Below are 21092 nucleotides of genomic sequence, written 5' to 3'. Positions count from 1 at the left end.
AATTCCAGAAAGGAAGGAACGCGTCGGGATAGCCGAAGAGCCGATTTAACCCAGCCCAAAGTGTCCCCTTTCAAACCTCCTTGATCTTGATAGCTAGGTTTAGGTCAAGTTGGTTCCCTTCCTTTCTCAGCAATCCCAAATAAGAAGAGAACACAAAAGGCCTTACCTCCGAGGAGACATGCTAATAAAAAAAAGTGTTTCGGGGTGCATATATCCATGGAGCCTAGGTTTATTACCCCGATAATAGGATTCGCTCGAATCAAAGCGAATGTATTAGCGATATCAGTCTAATGTCTTATTCCTGATGGGGAATAGAGTCCTCTGTGTCGGGTGAGTTGCTGTTGAGTCAATGGACATGGGATATATTATGACCTTGGCATTCGAGCCATAAACACACCGAACTAAATTGAAGCACAACTTACTGCCCAGCGTTTGAAAGTCAATGTTATACTAAAACTGAGTCATGGCGTGCACATAAGTGTATGTTATATTCATGCGTGGGCGTTTTGCTCTTTCCATTGCTAATTATTAGACCTTTTAGTCTAATCATCTAAAGTTTCTTCAAAACTTTATAACCGTCCCACAAAGCTTGCGTTGCTCGATTCTGAGCAGATTACCATATCAACAAGGTTCCGTCCTTCGAAGGTTGAGTTCGCCCGGCGATTTTCCCACGCATTAAATAACTTCCTGGTTTGCGCTTCATGGAGAAATGCCAACCTAGACGGACTTGGAGTTGAAGAAAGACTGTAGGGTTTTCAGTCGGAGGCTCCCCTCGCCACCAAGTCACCCTTCTTGAATGGAGCCTCGCTCCCAATAGTCTAACAGGGGGTAGGAATAATGGCGTTGTCTTCCAATGGATCACATGGGGGAAAAGGCTGCGAGAGAGGAGCTTGAGTGGCCAAATGAAATGGTGGATAATGAGAAACGGGTTGTTGAAAAAATGCAGAGAAGGTGTTGTGAGGCGGGGCAGGGCAGGGCACAAGAGTGGATGAGACCACTTCTTCCCTGGATCTACTTTCTCCTGTCGAGAAGTCAGACAAAACCCTGACAATCCTGAGAAGCAAAGGCTGCGTCGTGTTTCCGAGACAAGGGGGTGGGGGGAGATTCAGAAGCCACCAGAATCGGGCCCTGCTCGATTTCTCGATGGTCCATGCATCCCTCATTTTCCAGATCCTTCTGGATTTCACCTTTTCCCCTCCCCGTGAAATCTTAAATCTGCCTGCCTTTAGGAAAAATAACTCGTGTCCCAAGCCACTACTATATTACTTCTTATATTTGCCCCAATTTTTCTCAACGTCCCAGACAACAGGTAATCTTGGACTTCTGCTGTCATGCTAACCAGCTACGATTCCTTCGGCCAAGTTGTCAAGAAACTATCGGGATTGTGCACCAGTCTGAAATAGGCTGGTGTATACACACGCGCCCTTCCTACATGATATGTTGAAAAATCAGGCTGATTTAAGACAATGCCCAAGACCAACAGTCATAGTCAACATGGGGGTCATGTTGGGTTATAATCCAGATGATCCAGATGATCCAAAGGGAAGTGTGTCCTAGGGAAGTGTGGCTAGGATTGCTGTCTAAGCGGGGGCCCAAGGAGCTTCGGAGGGGCTGGGCCCATTAGTCCTTCCATTTCCGGATCTGTAAACCGCGGCAGAAGAAGGTGCTAGCTGAGAACTTTTGTAGCTTCCTCCCACGGCAGGCCTGAACAGCTTTGACCCCGGAGAAAATGTGCAGGAAAACCACTTGCAACCACGAGAAAGCCGACTTATTTGCTAAATAACATAACACGCGCCCGTTGTTCAGAAATGCGAGTCACACCTTCCGCTGAGTGTGAACGATCCAAGTGGCTAACCCTTACAGTCCCCGTGGAAGTGAAAGGGGGAGTCCTGGGTTCTTCGCAGAGAGGTCGATAGCGCCCGGCTTGGTTGTCCCCGAACCAGCATTGTTTAATCGTGGTTTATTGAAATAATCACAAGGTTTGCATCCACACGATCCGCTGAATCGTGATGCAGTTATTGGATTTTGGCTTTGCCTGCCTTGTGACGCCGGCTACTGCCCAAGCGCGCAGGGATTTGCTAGAAAATGGCCCTTTATCCCGATCGCCACGCGGACGCTAGTGATTCCCCCGGGGTCCCTTCAACGAAAACCAGTTACTTTAACTGAATTGCAGCCCGATCTTAGGCCCTGTATCTGATTGAGCGCTGCAGTGCTGCCCTAACCCTAAATTCCCAGGAAAAATACGTCCCATGAAACGTTGGAGAAGCCCTTTTCCAGGAAAGCGAATTCGGCTTGCCATCATATTTTTGCTCCTATGGGAGATGATCCGATCCACTTCTTCTGGGGATGATATCGAGGCAGTGGGATTTAGTGTTGAGGAAGATCCCTAGGGATCGCATTTACAACTTGGGACATCTTTCTGCACAACAAATAGAACTCAATTGTTTCATTCAGGGTAATTAGCATGAAGGATAACATGTGGAAGCAAAAAAGCTATTTACCCCGCCTGCCCGAAAGATTCTTTTAACGGAGAGAACCTTTTCGAGTTTCTTAACTTACCAACCTGTCCCATCAGAAGGAAAAGGCGTACAAGCGAACCCTACAGTAAGCAGAATTAGATTTACCCCTAAGGTTGCGATCCTAAGCATCAGGAAGAAATTATCAAGGGAACCTATGGATTTATTTTCTGGAACTGAGGCTTGCAGTATAGGATTGCATTGTGCTTTTTAAAACGGTTTGAGGAATTTTTGAACCCAGCTGTAAAATAGCAGGTTTTTTTTCCTGCGGCAGAAAAACATCGTCCAAATAAATCGGAAAGACACATTTTGAAAATCAGGAATATAAAGACATGTGGGGATGAAGGCCCGACCTCCCTTTGACAGATTTGGTTGCTCTCTAAAAGTTTGCAGAAATTAATATGTAAGTAACACACACTGAAACACACAGAAAGCAGGAATCCCAAGAAGATAAAAGAAGGGGAAAATAAATTTGAAAAGGTAGAATGGCACTATTGATTTAATAGGATCAGGAACAAAAGTTGTGCGAAACCATCAATTAAAATTTTACTTTCTTTTTTTTCATTCAATAGATTGCAAAGTGTCTTAATTCATAACTTGGCACTTATTGAAAACTGTGACGTCGACAATGAACAAACAAAAGCGAAGCAAACCTGAGTGGAACAAACTCTCGTGCCGACAACACGGAAATAAAATATCAGCGTTTCTTTCTTCTTGGCCACTTTTGTTTTTTTTTTTTTTCTTTTCCCCTCCTCAATAACTTAAAATACACTAGAAAAAATACGGTCATTATAAATAATTTGTTTTGTTTTGTTTTCATGGAGAACAAATAATTATAAAGCTCTGTTCCTAGCAGAGTTCAACTGACAAAGAGATTTCTCTCCCCTCTCGGTTTCACTTTCTTGGCAAAAAGAGAGCGCGCAGCTCTGGCTTGGAGCGAACGGACGGACCGGCTACTTCGCGGTCGCTCAGATTACCGCTATATATATATATATATTTATATTTATATTTCTTCAGAACAGGAAAAAAATACATTGATATAGATTATGTAACATCACAAGGTTACGGGAATGGATGCACCTTTATGAGATCGGATCGAAAGGTTGGACGGAACACTCAATTCACCAATTATTTACCATCGCCGAAATAAATGCTTTTGTGCACCAATATCTTTCTTTTAAAAAATATACTTCGTACCCCCTGCCAGTATTAGAGGTGGCCTTAAGGATGGCCGCGGATACCCTTCGGTCCGTACAGCGCAGAGAAAAGAGAAGACACCCAAGGTTACCAGAAATCCGACAGCCAAACAAGCTTCACCCGAGGAACAAGCTACATAAAAATACCATTGAAATCAATGGGATGAGATGTGTTGGCCACGGATCCTGTTGATCTCAATGAGAGGTTGCGACAACGTAGACAACCTTGGCGTGGGGCTGGGGGTCCGAAATTTATAACACAATCGCGGCTTTATTAGAATTTCCCTTTTCTAGAACTCTTAAAGGAGAGTGGATGTTTGAACCAAAACCAGGGATGGGGCAAATAGAACCCAAGGAATGGTGATTCTTGCCATACGTTTTGGAAAATAAGTCATCAATAAAACCTGTCGCGGGGGTGTCTGCAAGATACGATTTAAAAAGTCAACATGACGGCTTGTAGAAGGTAGGCGGGGCTTCGATTGCACTCTCGCGGCCATTTTGACTTTTTTGACCTACTCTTCGGACACCCCGTTTTACTCCCCAAGTCGAAGACTAGGGAAGCGACCATGGCTGGAGTACTAATTGGGGGGGGGGGGTCGGGGATGTCTCACACATGGCCCGTTGCCTCTTTAACCCCTCAAGTCGGCGCGGTGAGTGAGCTTCTTTCACAGACGGACTTCGTTCTCCACCAAGACTTCAGATGTGATGCAAAACAAGGGACGCCAAGAAGTTTTTTTTTTAAAAAAAAATAATAATAATAACCGAAACCCCATGCAGACCCGGAACAGTCCTAACAAAATATTCCGACTTTTAAGTTTTAGCGTTGGACAAAAGGGGGAAAGAAAGAATCGTGCGTCTTTTCTTCCCCTTTATTATCCTCCCTTCCTCTCCCCCTCCAGCGATTTTTTTAAAAAATCTTCCCTCCCTCATCTCCGCTTCTACAGTTCGTAGCTGCTCGAGCTTATCAAGCATCAGATGCAACGTGAAAGGAGGCCCGCCTCTCTTCTCCACCGTCTCGCATTCAAGTGAACTTGGCAGGAAAAGGGTCAGTTTCAAAAACCTGTGAACTTCCCAGCTGCGCGTCTATACACAGTTCTGCTAACTCTTTAAATAAGCCTCGCTCTTCCCTCCATTGTACGAGGGAGAGTGGCCTGTCGTCGTCTCCTCGTAACATCAGCGGGAGCAAAAGGCTTTGCCCCAACTCCCTCGGTCAAAGAAGCAAGCGATGTCCTCGGAAGGCTCTCCCGCCCCGCCGCTGCGTCGGGCCAGCGGGGCCCGGACAGCTCTCGACGGCGGGAGGCTGGCCTCGGAGGCTCCTTCGCCTTGGAAGGCGCGCAGGCGCCGGCGGCTCAGCCCTCCCCGAAGCGTCGCTCCGGCGGCGCCGAGGTCGGTCTCTGTCGAAGGCGAAGCGCGGGAGGGCGGCGGGGGCGTCTCTCCGGAGAGCCTGCCCCGGGGACCCCGCGCCGCCTGCCGTGGGATCGCCGCCCCGCGCTCGTCGGGGCCGAAGAGTCACAGGCCCAGCGCGGCCGCGTGCTTTTTGGCTTTGAGTCTGAGATCCGCGATGCTCGAGTTCTTGCTGGTGGTCTTGGCCGCCGCGGCTGCGGCCACCACCGAAGCGGCCGAGGCAGACTCCGCCGCCAGGGTGGCCAAGGGCAGGCCGAAGGGCGGGGCCGGGAACATCATGTAGGGCGCGTGCGCCGCCAGGTGCGGGTGGAGATGGTGGTGCGCGTGCGCCACGGCGCTGTCCAGCTGCAGCTGTGCCTGCACCTGAAAGGACAAGGGCGTCACGTTGCAATGACTATCCTAAAAGGTGTAACGAGAATGGAGAGAGACAAGAGCATTAACGGACCGCCCAGCCATCGCCCCCTCCCCCCCCCGCCCTTCAGTGCGCGCACCCACTCGCCCACTTCTCTGGGGGCCTGGGGGAAAAGGGAGAAGTTAGCCGACTTGGTGGGGCTTGCCACCACCAAGTGACCTTCAGCCCCATCAAAAGGACTAGTTTATGCCTTAGCATGGGTGAACCCAATGAGGTGTTTGTTTATTAAACCATGGGTCAGGGTGATGTACAAACCAGGTTGCCACCTCATTAAGTGCTGTTTACAAATTACAGCGACAAAGTTCACACAACAGGGAAAGCCAAGGCTAAACAAATGATATTATGGCACTATGTGACCTGGACTTCAGATACAGAGAGGCATAGAGTGTATCTCTCCATCTCCCCCTCTCCTGGTTTTTGGAAAGAAGAAGAAGAGGAGAGGAAACATGAAAATGAGAAAAACCACTGTCTTTCCTAAATTCCACCTTTTTATCTCTAACTGAAGCACTGAACAAGTTGTGCAGAGTGCTGTGTTTACATTTTCTCCCAAAGGGTTAATTCCTAGAAATTGTGTAGTGGTGGTAGTAGGGGAGTTGAAGTTCAGTTAAGAAGCTTGCCTGGAATTAGCTATCAGATGGCAAACCCATAATATATTTCATTGGGAATTAGCCCCATTGAATACAAGCCCCGCTTCTGAGTAATGCATGCACAACATTTATAGGTTGCATTGGTACAACTTCAAAGCTGGAAGAGGCAGCATTTAATGGGGCTTGCTCTTAAGCAGACGTTTTTACAGCTTTACATCTATCTCTTTTAACAAACTCTTCAAGCTACTCACAACATGAAACCTCCAAGTCATCAGAAAAGCACAATAAGAGCACCTGAAGTAAATGGCAAGGTTGCAGAAATGCTCTCACAGTACTTGGCTGAGTCTCAAAACAGGTACATAACATCCATAACAACAGGCCAAGGCTGTTTTGAGCTTTTGCAGAGTAGGCCCTAAATATTCAAAGACAGGCTCCAAAGAAACAGCTTTCTCCCTAGCTGGAGTAAATGATGTGAACAGCTAGTACAGTCTTTAGACAAGCAGCCACCAGAGTGACTATCATCTAGTCAAGGATGAGCCAAGAAGAGAAGAAAAAAGCTCATCTTTCAGGATAAAAAGGGCTGGGGAGTTAAAACAGATCTAGTGCCAGGAAATAATCTATTCATTTCTTCTTTCCTAGGATCACGTATCATGCTAAACCTAAATCCTTATTAGCAAGACACAATTAGTGGCCCATGTAACATCAAATCAAATGAATTTTGTGGCAGCTTTGTGACAGTCAGGTTAATGTCACATGCTCCAACCATGTTGCCCACAAATTTCATTTTATCCTAGTCTAATATGGGTGAACCAGCTCTTTTGTTTCAAGGCTAAGCAGTACAGGGGCATGCCTGAGCCTTGTTTAATATTATGTTTAGTGGGGGAGGTGTTAAAGAAAGCTTTAGTGGGGGCGGGTGTCATCCTTTCTTATTATCCAAGATGCAGGATGGACAGGAACACGGACTGCCTGGACTCAAAAGTGCATTGCTGCATTGATTGGTTTCTTCTGCTGATGGATTTACTGCATCTTGCATTGATTGATTCGCCTGTCTGCTTATATATGCTTGTTACACATTTTAGGCACAAAAATGTTGATTTAGAGCTTCTGGTGGGTTACTATTAGTATTTTATTCCTGTGGCAGCTGTCAAATGGTATATGCGCTACTTAGCTAACCATAAGGGGTGATGGCAAATTGGCTAAAATGTACTTAATTGACTTCCTAGTTATTAAACCTTAGGCTTCTGGTTCTAATAAATGTGCTTGATTGGTATTATGACTATCCATTCTGAATTTGTTTTCTCAAAATACTGTAAATATGGGGAAATTATGTGTCCTGCTAATTCTTAATTCATACATATTATGGCAATATTTAAGCTGTTTAAATATTATTGAGTTGAGTACTGTAATCCTAAAGAGCATCAAGCAGGTAGGTACAAGTCCCAATACTATACTTGTATCTCTTGCCTTTTATCTGAATTGTCTAAGGCAGGGGCGTCAAACTGCCAGCCCACAGGCCGGATGTGTCATGCCAAAATAGAGTCCACCCCATTGCCAGCAATGGAACAGCATAACACATGTCATGTGATGCTATGAGTTTGACACCCCTGGTCTAAGGGCTGTAGATATTTATAGTTCTCAATCATCATTTGGCCTGAATTTGTAAAAGTATGGTTTACAGATTCTAACTATAACTATTTGGAGCTTTAAAGAAGTTTGTTATGATGTTATGAGTATCATGGATACCAGCCACTTTATTTAAAGTTTTTCTTTCTGACTCATCTAAGAACATTTAATTCTATACAAAAGTCCTGAAAGTCAAAATCTATGTATATTCAATAAAAAAAATAAGAAGGATTGAACTTCATGTATATTGAATTAAGGCTGTTTTTCCTAACTTTATACTGACTGTTCTGTTCAATCTACATCTAGCAGAATTTGCACCAGGAATTCTGTGCTGCCTGGGAATTCTGGAAAATGTAGTCCAATCACATTTAGAGGGTGCCAGGTTAGGAAAGGCTGAATGAAGGTTTGAAAAGAATGATGTGTCCACAACTATTTATTGGGTGTGCAACCACCTAAAGTATACCATTACTAGCAGCAAACCTGAGGAGTACAACTTTAGTTTGGACTGAACACAAGTCATTAAAAACCTTCTGGCTTTATGGCTCCAAGATGCTATTTCTAATACATCCATTATAAATCCCCTTGAAATCAACTAGAGTTATTTCCAAGTAATGGGCATGATTTAGAGACAGAAGCCCCTGAAATCAATGTTGTAAGATGATCAACTAGGCTGGGCAAGAGTCCAACATGTTTAGAAACAGGGTTGTCAGGCTTGCCTTCATTGACCAATCATAAATAGTTTAAAAGGGAATTTCCAAGAGAAAAAGAGATTATATGGGCTTTTAAAAAGCACACTGAACACTATTTTCAGTAAACAGCAAGAAAATAAATTAGCCTATTTAAAATAGAATTCTATCTGTAAAGTTATGTCAATTGTGATTTTTTAGTTTAATCCTGCAAAGATCATTCTACCAAAATTAAGATATGTGTATTCAGTCTTGATGCCTGTCCTTGTATCCAGTGTGAATAACAGCGATCCATAGCAAAACTCAATTCGTCCGAGTGAGCACTCTGTGACTGCATCAACAGTTGCCTTCCTAATTGGCCTTACTAGAGCTTCACTGCATTAAATTCATGGGATTTTATCTGATTAAAGTGCTTGGTTCACACAGAGATTGTTCCTTCCAAAAGTTATCTGCAAGTAACACTTCATTGAACACATAGTTCTCCAGGTAATATGGCTAAAAAAGGTCCTGAATCTCAGACTTATGTCCTGAATGAACTTGCCAAATTTGGCTTCACAACTTTGGCATCTTTCCTGATCCCTGATTGCTCTATTCCAATCCAGCCTCCTGGTTCCTTGAGATTACAGCCACGAGAACTGGATCCTAGTGAGATCAAAGCAGGAAATAAAGCTTTCTTTTTTTCTTTTTTTTCATTTCAAGAGCTTTTCACAGCAAACCTGAGTACCCTGTCAGGGCAATTAAATGATGAATGTTTCAATAAAGTCTTGCAGTAGGTTGGGATGATGTGCAGATCTGCCACAGATGCAGGGAAGACTTGTTCTCACCCACCACATATCTCCCTTCCCCCTGCAGAAAGAGATTGCTGGCATTTGCTTTCAGCAAAAAAAATGTGTCCAGGGCTTCTGTCTCCAAGGAGCAAAATGGAGAGAACTACAGGAAAGGAATGGGAGCTACTGGTGGCTCCTTGGTCTCAAGGGATGCTCAAGACTGGCCCTCTACTTGCCTGCTGGAAAGGCATCCGCAAAGCACCAACATTCACGTAGGGAGCAACCCGGCATGCTTCAAACTGGCTTGCTGCTCCAATGAGAACCCCTGAAACAAAGAAGAATTGAATCAAGGTCCATTTTTATCCTCAGAGTCTCCCAGTCGTAATAGGGAGACAGAATCAGAACTTGAAGATATTAAACTAAAATGATTAGTGCCTGCATTTAGGCCATTTGGGCTCAGATACAAGACAAAAAGGACTTTTTCTGATTGCCCCTATCCACAGTCCTGGACTACTGCTCTTGATGCTAAACCCAAGTAGAAACATCCTATGTACTTTTGCACTGAAGGAAGTCCTCTTGTATCCCATGAAGTCAGGCTGATAAATGGGCACAAAACTGCAATGTTAGGAAATAGAAATCATAGCACCCAAGCCAGGCAAGACACTCAAGAGCTCAGTAATTAAAAGCATGTCTATGGCAAAAGCCCCTTTGGCTCTATTTCACATATGTACCTTTATGGAGCTGGTTTTCTTGCTTTCTGCATTTAGCTCTTCTGTTCTGAAACCAGACCTGGGCAGACAATCAGGGAGAAAAGCAAACAAGTCAATATAAAGCCACAACTATATATATTAAGTGATCTCTCTGATGCCATGTTTATTACAGGAAAATTGCATTTTGTAAGCAGTTATTCTTCTTCCCTCCCTATTTACTATGCCCAACCCTATTCCATAAAATCTGCACCAGATCTTTTTCCTGGGTGCACACTGAAATTATTTGTCCAACTTTGGCCTCTCCTCAGGGTGGCTGATCTAACAGTAAATCCCATGAAACATAGCTGCATTCCTTTTTTTAAAATAAGCTTGGATATGATTGCATCACAAGGATCATCAGTCAACTGTAACTTCTTGTCTTACAAATGTTGGAAGTACAGTAAATATTTCTGAGTCTCCCTTCAGCTACCTCCAAGTTCCACAAGATGGAATGAGGCACTCTCCTTCACAATTAACTAGATTCTGTATATGTATCAAAGTTCAGTTGTTGCTATGGTCCCAAAAGTATCTTCACCATTAGAAAGGCACAGTTCTCACTCCTACTTTTCTAGGAAGTATTTAGTTTGGACTGTTTCTGTTCTATATTTAAACCAACTAATTGATCTAGAGTGAAAAAGCCATTTAAATGTCTTTTTGAGAAACTTATCATCTCATTTTCAGACATTGCAGTTATCAAATGTGTATCGGGCATGTTACACATTTTAGAACTTTTAGTAACTTATTTAAGAAATAATACAGTAAAAGATCTGTCACACACATGCTAAGCATTGTAAAATGCATCAATAAACTGGTTTGTAATCACAGAGTTTATGAGACTATTAATAAATCTGAAGCCAGCTGAAATGAAAACTAGTTTTACATTTTCATATTTCAGTTAAAACTAGACTTGAATATTAAGCATACATGGTGGCAGAAAATATTTCCAATAGTTTGGAAGCAAGCCCTATTCTTCAAAAGAAATTTATCCCAAGCAAACGCTGATAGATTGAAATTTTTTTCTGTAAAATCAATGGGTCTTACTTCCCTTCTGAGTGAAATGTATTTCATCTCAGGCCTGCTAAGCACTTTAATGCTGTAACCCAATACGGATTCACTGGGGATTGATCCTATTGTGCTCAGTAAGTCCTGTCTCCTAGAAGATGTGTCTAGATGTCTGCTGTAAGTCCCATGATTTTCAACCGGGAGAGAGTGAGGTTTATTTCCTTCACTCAGTTTTCTGGAAGTGCCCTTGTAGTCAATTGACCTTATTTCTGAGTAAAATGTTGGTAAGTCTATTAAACACTTTACACAAAATGTGGATATAAGAGAAAGTGAAATGGGTGAATTTATCTGGGTGACTTCAGTTTGTATTTTTGAGAAAAGAGTCTGCCAGAGAAAGCTACTTAAGTTCCAATCTGAGATTCAGATGCATATGGTATGGTCAAAAATTAAAACTTGGGTTATCGTCCAAGAAGCTCATTTGGATGGAGAAGAAGGGAAATTTCTTTGGACTCTACAACCAGGGAGGGCAGAAAGGAAACCGGAATGCACGGGATGTTCCCCAAGAGGATGAGATGAAAACTCTCCAGATTTTAACAAAAGCAACCGAGTCTTGTGACGCTTTCAAGGCTAAGAAAAATTATGACATAAATTTTCAAGCATCACAAACTATCAGAGTGTTGTGCCATACTAACTGTTCTATAAGACTTTCAGATGCCACAACACTATTAACGTCTACAGTAGATAAATGCACTGACCCTCAGCTGAACAATACTGTAGAAACCATGACTATTTTTTTCTTTCCAAATTTAGTGGTGGTAAAAAGAAGAGTTTGGAATTAAAACAGGACAAAAGGGACCTGAGCTGATGGCTTTATCCTAGAGAAAACAAATTCCTAGGCTCAGAATGTACGACTAGATATTTTTAGGGCCTAAATGGAAATACAGTATCTTAGAAGAATTGGGGACTTCGGATAGCCACAGGCATGATTTCAATTGTGATGTACGAAGTAAACATTTTGCTGTTTGATACAAGAAATATAGATGTAGATACTGAATATGTAATGACTACAAGAGGTTACTAGATTCATATCCAATTGATCAGTCCCAGAAGATGAGAACTTAGGTGCCCATTCTTTATTTATTATTTGAAGGTGAGACCATTGGAAGATGGGGGGAGGGGTTAATATCTAAACTGGGAAGTTAAAAAAATCTTGGGGAAAAAAGCATTGGCAAGACAGATTTATACTGTTCCAAAAACCAAGATGGACATTTGTAGTGGAGGCCTGATTAGCAGGTCTTTGGGTTATCAAAACCTAAAAGTCTAAATCTGTGTCTCCTTGCTCCTTCCTATCCCACAGCTTAGCAAAGGAGAATTATTCTCTCTCCTGATTCTCCTGCCAATACAGTCTTATCTTTGCAGAAACATCCCTGCTGAACTTCTCTATTTGACCTAACTCTGAAAGTCTGAAATTGGATCAAGGGTTTTGGATATTTGCACAAAATACAAAAAATATAGATCTATAAAACTCAAAAAGGAATGAGCTCATTAAAAGCTAGTTGTATTGATTAGCTTTCTCTGCAAGAAAAACAAAACACCAAAGCATTTAATTACAAACTTTGAGGTGGAGGGTCATAAAAGTGTCATAATAAAGAAGTCGAGAAATGCTCTCTCTCTGGGGACTAGCATGCAATACAGAAGCAGAATAATGATCTCATTATTATGATAATCTTGTTTGTTCCCATATTAGGGAGGGGAATAGAAAATGTGAAAACAGCTCCACAGCAAGCAAGATGTCATTTCTGTCTATATTAAAGTAAAAAAAAGTTTTAATAGCATGAAGGAGAATAAAGTTGGTACTTTACCCCTTAATAAATTTGGACTGCCTGATCCTATATCTATTCTCCCCCTGCCATCCCACACATGCTCTGAAGAGTTCAAAAGAACTTACTGTGAAAATCCATTTGATTCAGAAGGACTAACATTTGAGCAAAGGCGTAAAAGTGAATTGCCTAATTTCTTTAGAGAGTTCTACTTTAAATTGGTTGGATTCTAGGCTTTAGTGCATAAAAGGAGAGGGTAAGAAGGTAGGAGTGACTGAAACCTGCTGTCCTTCAAAGGGAAAAGAATCTCACTGGAGATTTTCTTTGAAAGAGGAAGGACTGAGTTTCAAAAGAAATGGGCTGATGTCTGCACACCTAGAACTCACCTTAGGATACATTGAAATGAACCAAGTGCTCTAGACCAGAGAACCCCAACCTTTTGGGCACCAGGGACCAGTTCCGTGGAGAGAGGTTTCCCCACACACACACACCCGGACTGGAGGGTGCGTGGTTTTGTGTGCTGCCTGCATCTTGCGGATGGGACCTTGTGCTGCCTGGTTGCTGGCATGCCAAGGCCCGGTACCAGTCCACAGATCGGATGGGGTTGGGGACCCCTGCTCTAGACCTAACCTTATTCAGAGTACTGCCTATTAGCTTTAAGGCAATAGACATGTAAGCCGACTCTGGGATGGTGAGCTTACTCAGCCTGTGAAAGATACTGTTTTGTTTTCAGAGCGTTGCTAGCAAGAGATTCTAGGGTTCCAGACTAAAGCTACTGTTCCTGCTAGCTTTTCCTGGGCAACAGCCACTGAGCAAAAGCAGCAAACAAGCCCAGTCATCCCACTTCCTGGATACATGTCCCATCTGACTTCATGTGACCTGCTTCCAGAGAACTCCATGTAGTTGCTGCAGTCAAGCAACTGGATCCTGTGCAGCTACACGAACCAGCAAAACCTCAAGGACACCTCTCAATATCTTTTTTACTCAGGAATAAGCCCACCAGCATCTAAGGCATTTTTTCTGTGTGAAACTGAGCAGGAGTAGGTCTGGAGATTGGGATTTTGGTTTCTAGTATTCTTAGACTAGCTAGCAAGCTCTTCCTCCTGCCATCTGCCAAGGAGAACCAGGCAGGAAAGGATGCTTAAAGCCAACTCACGGGCATTTTATGGGGCCATTTTAAAGGATCCAGACTCTAATCAATGCAAATCTCTGGAAGTTCTTCTCTATGGATTATACCAAGCGCCAGTTATTCTTTTGTTAAGGCAACCTCCCTACTCTGGAAGCAAGCAGCCTTTAATTCCTCCCACTTCTCTCTCTCTCTCTCTCTCTCTCTCTCTCTCTCTCTCTCTCTCTCTCTCTCTCTTTTCTTGCTTTTAGACCTGCTACTCAAAATACAGGAAGGGTGTGTGTTTTAAGCAGCCAACCTAAAGAAGACAAATGGAAAATCAGAAAGGAGTAACATGGGAAAACAAAGAGAGGATAAATTTTTTTCTCTTCCAACTTTCCCTAGGTTATAGCTAAAAAAAAACACCAGAACAAACTCTATGCTCCTTTCCCCCCCCATTTGATTTTCTTCTGCCTTTGCTGCAACTCAACTGTTCAGATTCTGGCTTGATCCGATTACAAGATGCAGAGAAAGCCTTTCAAAACTGGAGCCCGGTTTGGTGCAGATGGCAGCCCATGTCGCCAAGATGGAGGGGAAAGGATCAGTTACTCTGTGAGCAGCTGCAGACGTTCAAGGCCTAAAACGGCTCCTTGGGATCACACAAAGGGGGGTTGGTTTTCCTGGGGAATCACGGCAGATAGAGATGTACAGTGTCTAACACTGGACAAATGACTCTGGCTTTTGGCTTGCCAGTGTCTTGGGAGGGAAGGAGTGAGCTTACAAAACTTTGGCTCAAGGACCTCTAGGGAAAATTTGGAAGGTGTAGGAAAAGAGAAAATAAAATCTCCAAAATAGATTTTTCTTTTTTTTTAAAAAAAGGAAGAAACCCTGCTTGAGTAGTGTGTAACTCTTCCTTTCCATTCACCTTTATTCTGGGTTTTTAAAAAATTGCTTACAAGGAAGGAAGCTGTAAATACACTGTAAATACACATCCAATTTCCTGTTTTAGACTTTTTTTAAAAAAGATAGTCGATACCTAAAGGGGTGTTTGTTTGGGCGTACCTATATACTATCTAGCCCAGTATACACTTTGGTATGGCTGTATACATTTTTCCAAGTGGAAAGATTAGCCTGATATCATTTAAAACCTGAAATGATAGAACTGAAGCCATGGGAAAGATCTTATTTCAGTCCCACGCACAGTGGCTGTCTTTGCAGGAACTAAAGTATGGTTTGCTGAACCAACATTTACTTGATTTAACTCAGTTGCTTGAGGTCACACACACTAAACCCTACTCAATATGGCTGGTCATTTTCACACAACTAGCTAGCACGATTTTAGCCTAGCCTGCAATTGGAAGCTCAGCCCAGCATGAAACCTGGTTTGCCTTCCCATCTTGCTCCCTATCTTCACCTCTCTCACAGACAACCTCTGACTGTATTTGCCCCAGTGGCTTCCCCTCCATCGTTTGTTTTGCTTTGGATCAGCACCTCGTGCAACTCCAGCCAATTGTGGCTTATTCCATAAGCCCCGACCGAGCAACCCAGCCTCGGTAACAACAACAGCAGAGGTTAGAAAGTGGGAGAAGGTGGCTTGTCGGCAGGACAATAGAAGCAAGATTTTCAAAACCATTTAATGCGCTTTTTCCTCGGGCAGTCGGGAGAGCAACCTGAATTCGTCCCACGCCAGGTGAAGCCTGATTTGAATGTCTCCTCCCACGCTCCATCAAACCTGCAGCAAGCAGATTACAGGAACTCAGTACCGAGACCTCTCGCCCCCGCTTCAAAGAAGAGATCGGAGCTCCGGAAGGCGCTCGGCGTGTCGAGGGAGAGAGCTCCCTTATACAGCCGAAGGAGTCTGAGCGGTGTTAAGGGTGGATGGATTTTGACTCAGGACCAGCGCAGTTAACCTTCGTTTCTTTTAGAAACCCCGAAAGCTCGCGCTCCGTCAGACCTGCTGGATCCGCTAAGTGGACGCCCCATCCCGGCAACGGATCTCCCTCCCTAGCTGAAGTGTCTTTCGAAAGGGCTCAGACCCGCCTAGGAACCTTTCCTTCCTTCTGGAGCGACCAGGGCTCCTTCCGCGGGGAACCCACACCCACTCGCGGGTGGCTGCTGCTGCTGCTCCTGCTGCTTCCTGACGGAAGGGATTCCCGGCTCCTGGCCGAGCAAAGGACTCGGCGGGGAAGGGCGGCCTCTCACCTTCGACTGCGCAATGAAACCCGCCGGGATCCAAAAGGAAGGTCCGCCGGCACCCACGTTCCCAAATGCCACCCACCCACCCACCCCACTGGCGCTGGGGCTCCGGGATGCTTCCGAAGAAACTCGCCATCGGCTCGGCGTCCAGAACCGGCTAGTCGGAGGAAAGCGACGCTTTTTCATCCCCCTTCCCCTTCCCAACCCCGGCAAGCGGTGGGCCTCACCTGCACCCGGGCTTCCGACAGTCCCAGCCGCTGGCTGAGCTCCTCTCGCATGAAGGCGTCCGGGTAGTGGGTCTCGTCGAAAAGCCGCTCCAGCTCGTTCAGCTGCTCCAAGGTGAAATTAGTGCGACTCCGCCGCTGCTTGATTTTCGTCTGCCCTTCGTCTTCCATCGTTTTGGCATCCTCTTTGCGCTCTTTCAGCTCCGGCGAAACTGGGGGCCAGGCGAAAAAAAGGCGATCAGAGCCGCGTGCCGGACCTTCTCCCCGGAGCACTGGGCCTGCTCTGATCGCCGAGTCTCCCCCCACGTGTCTTTTTGCCTCAAGCCGGAGGGGGGAGGGGAGGGGAGGGGGAGGACCAGAGATCAATGAACGAGGAAAGGTCACCTCCCTTAACGGTTTCGCGGCTGGAGGACTCCGCTGGCGAAGGCGCCCGGTGGGCCAAGCGGAAAGCGGGCCGTTCTGATCGGGCTAGGCTTTCCTTTCAGAGTCCCACCCGTCCCCCGGTCCAAGCCTTCAATAAGTCCCATGGATTTCAGCGGGCAAATTAACGCCTTTATTGGGGAGGAAGCTGAACTCAATGGGACTTGTTTCTGAACAGCTCACCAAAGGGTTTCTTCTGCTTTGTACTGCAGCCCAATCCTAACCTTCTTCGAGGTATCAGATGCAAAGCCCTGGTGCGTTAGAAGTTTAAAGACTTGTACCCCAGGGTCTCAATCGAATTACACGCAAATAAGATATTCTCTCTCTCTCTCTCTCTCTCTCTCTCTCTCTCTCTCTCTCACACACACACACACACACACACACAAAGGATTTTCTTTCCCTCTAAGACTTTCTTAGGAATATTTAGGAAAACACCCTGAGTTCTGCAGTTGGATCCGAAGGTGCTTTTTGCTTGTCCCAATAATCCCCAATCCTCTGCAGAACAGAGGTCCAAAGGGATTAAAAAACTGAATTTAGAAAGACGTATAAGTCTTTTCTCTCAGACTTAAAAGACCAAATCTTCGGGTTTGGGAAGAGGATCTGAAGAATGATTGGATCAGAGAGGAAAACATTTACCCCGAGAAAAAAAATCTGAACCGTCGCTTAAGTTGTGGGTGGAGGAATCTTTCGGGTTCTGGACACACATACCCCTCCCCAAAAACACTCCACTGGGGTCCTTCTGAGATGGGATGGCTCTTTGGGAAGGGAACTCAACTCCAACGCGCGCGTTGGAAGCTGCCTAACTCGCCTGATCAAGGCTGGCCAGTTTTCGAGAAATCCTTGCGGCAGGTGCGGGGGAGAGACGGCATCTGCCACATGAAATCTTTCCTCAGATCCCGCTTAAACTTCCCGACGATCTTTTTGGGGAAGTCAAAAATATCCTTGGCTTTCTTTGCGTAGAGAAACAGGAAAAAAAAACCTTTCAAAAACGAAATCGTTGGAATAACCACTCGGTGCTATTTTGATATCTAAACGTTTAAATTGCATCCCATCCCATTTGCCTCCTCTTTGTCCTGGTTCCCCCCCACCCCACCCACCCCCGTTACAGATGAAAATGAAAACTGATCCACGCAGGGAATTTGGAAGTTTATACATTCCAGCAACAAAGGCCTGCTGCCATTAATTATAGCGAGAGTGTCGATCTTAATCTTTCCCTTTTATTCCATTTTTCGCCTCTACAGCCGTCCGCGCACAGACACAAACCCTTCGCTTTGGATACCAGGCCCGGCTTTTCCTTGCCCGGGCAACTCTATCTAGTCACAGTGGGGAGGCTTTCCCTATTAAAAGGCCTGGTTTCTCCCTTTTCCCTGGGACCGTTTGCCCACCGCCCCGCCGAAGTTTGTTTACCGCAATTGCGCTTCCCCCTCTAACCCTATTCGGAATTTGTTTAGCAAATCATTTCCGGCTCAGATGTTCAACCCAGTTCCGATCTGGAAGGAGCTACTTTCGTTAAACAAACGGGTTGAAAAACACGCTCCCACCTCTCCCCTCCGCGATTGTGGCACTCGCAGACTCAAACCACACACAGATATTCAAATACACTTGAAAGTTACAGAGTTCTCTGGGTAAGCAAAGAAGAAAGGGCTATACGGCCGTGTGTAAGATTCATTTCTCTTCCTTACACCGACTGAGGCTGTTTCTTCTTTTATGTAGAAATACAGGTATGTCGCGAAGGGCTTCGGAAAACAAAGCTATAAGAAGCCTCCTTTTTAAGGATTTCAGTGCTGCCCATGACTAAAGTTTTCTTTTATAATGCGATGGTTCGGAACTATTATAACTCTTGCTTTTCAAATGAACACTTTTTGAAGTGTACTTTGTGAAAGATAAAATGTTATTTTCTTGCTTTTCTTGCGCTCAATATTCGATGCACTTAAAGCTTTCCGATTCCCTTTTTAACATGCCGATTTATTTAATTCCGCCTTTGTTTACGTTGGCAAATATCGAAGGGTCGCTTAGTGGAAGCGAATTAATTGTTGACCGTAAAATACTTAAAGATGGACTTCAGGGTGACCTTACTCTATTGTTAGGTTTGTTTCGCTGGGAATTAAACGTTTTGAAAAAAGTAATGTGAGGAGCAATCGGACCTCCCACATTGGCGGTATAAAGACTTTTATGCGCGCCGGTTCCCCCGCCCCCCCCCACCAATATAAAAATTTCTCTCTGAAGAACAATCCTCAACAAACCCTGACGGTCAGTCCATCAGGCAACGCGTACCGGAGGAAAATCTCAGTTAGCCAACTTAACCAGTGCACCTCTGCCAAAAAGGGATCCACAGCCGATCCCCACAAAAATCCACAGGTAGAATTGTACCCCTTCCCCCTTCCGCTATCTGGAGCCAGACCTTCCTGGGAGATGGCCGGGCTGGACTTCTTTTTCATTGGGCTTAGTTTTCAATATTCGCAGCGCTTTGCAACGCTTGGCGAGGGAGCGAAATTGAGGGCACCGAAGATCGCCCACCCACCCACCCCCGATTCCATCCTTTCTCTCACCAAGTTTCCTCGCCGCACTCCTGCCGGTCCGGACTCAACGCGTATCTTTCGGCGGGGCTTTCCGAGCGAACCCGCAAGCGTAGAAACGCAAGCACACACACGCGCGCGCGCCCGCGCCCAACTCCCTTTGCTCTCCCTGCCACCCCAGCCCAGATCTCCGACAGCCACCCGCGCGGTCCCCAGCCTCGCCTGTTTTGGCCCCCCACCCCACCCCACCCCACCCCACGCAAGCCGGAGCTCTTACCTTCGCTGAGTTTAGGAGTGTCCGCGTCCCGGCCCCTGTCGACTGCGCCCATGTCCAGTTCTCGCACCGGCGATCGCCGTCCCACGCCGCCGCTTCCTCCAGCTCCCCGGGCCGCCGGGCTGCTGCTCTCCTCCGAGCTGGGCTCGTTGGAGCCCCCGGACTCTTTAGTTCCCCTAACGGGTCCGCTTTCCAGCACCTCCCGGTACGTGATCAGTTCCTTTTTCTCTTTCACTTTCTGATCAAACGACTTGGAAACAAAAGCGGTAAGTTCTTCCATCGCCGGCTCTGCTTTGGGCTCTTTTTTCCCTCCCCCTCGTTTGCCTCCTCTGGCTGCTCCGAGCCCCCCAATAAACACATCAAGGGGGTCGGGAGGAGGGGGAGTGGGAGGAGAAGAAAAAAAAAAAGGGGGGGGAGGGTGGGTGGGAAAGGGAGAGAAAAGCCGCAGAGGGGCTGGAGCGTTAAACGGGAGCGGAGGTTTCCCAACCCGAGCGAAGCTTGTAAAAAAAGAAAAAGAAAAAGAAAGAAAGAAAACCGGCCTTTGACAATTCTCCCCGCGAAGAGTTCCGGTCTATCTGGGCTTCGGTGATCGAAGTCCCCACTATTTATACTTTGCAGAGCCTGCCCCTCGTTTGGAGCAAATAACCTCCCCTTTGGTACTGGGAATGAACCCCCTTCTCCTCGAGCAGCAGCCGAGGCGCCTCGCCGAAAGAGAAAAAAAAAAGCCAGGCGGGGAAGGGGGGTGGGGGAAGTAGGGGAGAGCGAGGGAGAAGTTCTCCGTCCCCCCCCCACAACCCCACCCCGCCCCTCGCCCCCTTTCCAGATCCGGCAGCCGGGGCTTTCTCGCGCGCGCTCTCTCTCTCTCTCGGCCATTAATCCAGGATTGACAACAAGCCCTAATTAATTTAATTAGGCATGGATCCTGCGCTGGTGTCCCGCGTTAGTTCAACGCCGGGGGGGGGAAGGGGCTGGGTCTGCTGGGGAGGGGCTGACATGAGGAGTGCTGGGGCGGGAGACTGCCAGAAGGGAAGGGCGAGCGCTTTGGCCGAACGTGTCTCCTGGAAGCGCTCCGGGCCACCCCCTTGCCGGAGGAAGAACTCGCCAAGCCCGAGACGGAGCCTCTCTTGGGTCGGCTCTCCTCCACCCCAACGCCCGGACCCGCGGCTCTTGATGCCGGGAAGAGGCAGAAGAGCAGCGCTCTTTCGGGAGGGAGCCGTCGGTAGGGCAAGCCCCAAAGCAGTGGGTCCCTAGAGAGCCGAGCCCCCGCGGCTTCCAAGCAGCGAGCTTAAGACGGCTTGTAAGAGTTGTGGCCTAGCAGGCACTTGGAAGGTCGGGGATGGTGGAGAGAAGCGAACAAAAGAAGCGCATTTCCTGGCAGAATTAGCCCTTCGGGCACTCCCGGTTTTGCCCTGCCCTCTCATTGATACTCCGACCCTTTTACCTGCCACAATTGCTGCTGGGTTCATTCTCCAGCAAGTTCACTCTCTTCCGGCTTTCCAGTCTTTGACACCCGACTGAGCAACCCTGATCCCTCTCCAGATTGTCACTGCACTAGTTTTACTAGGAAAGAAGTCCAGGGCTTGTCTATTTACCTG

At 46.1% G+C, this 21092-nt stretch overlaps 1 protein-coding gene across 1 annotated transcript; it reads right to left on the bottom strand.

The window, feature by feature from the left end:
* Window positions 1–5221: 5221 nt before the first annotated feature.
* Window positions 5222–20143, bottom strand: SHOX2 (SHOX homeobox 2; the record flags this gene model as incomplete). The annotated part of the gene is made up of 5 exons (XM_083363480.1): window positions 19501–20143; window positions 16291–16499; window positions 9923–9980; window positions 9428–9516; window positions 5222–5515 (listed from the first exon to the last, which is right to left on the bottom strand). Exons 1-5 carry the CDS (start codon window positions 19775–19777, stop codon window positions 5222–5224), a joined length of 927 nt encoding a protein of 308 aa, XP_083219606.1. The 5' UTR covers window positions 19778–20143.
* Window positions 20144–21092: the final 949 nt, after the last annotated feature.

Source organism: Vipera ursinii (assembly GCF_947247035.1).
Source record: "Vipera ursinii genome assembly, chromosome: 5".
Lineage (NCBI taxonomy): Eukaryota > Metazoa > Chordata > Lepidosauria > Squamata > Viperidae > Vipera > Vipera ursinii.
Note: the sequence above shows the minus strand (reverse complement) of the source record. Positions and strands in the feature narration are given on the sequence as shown.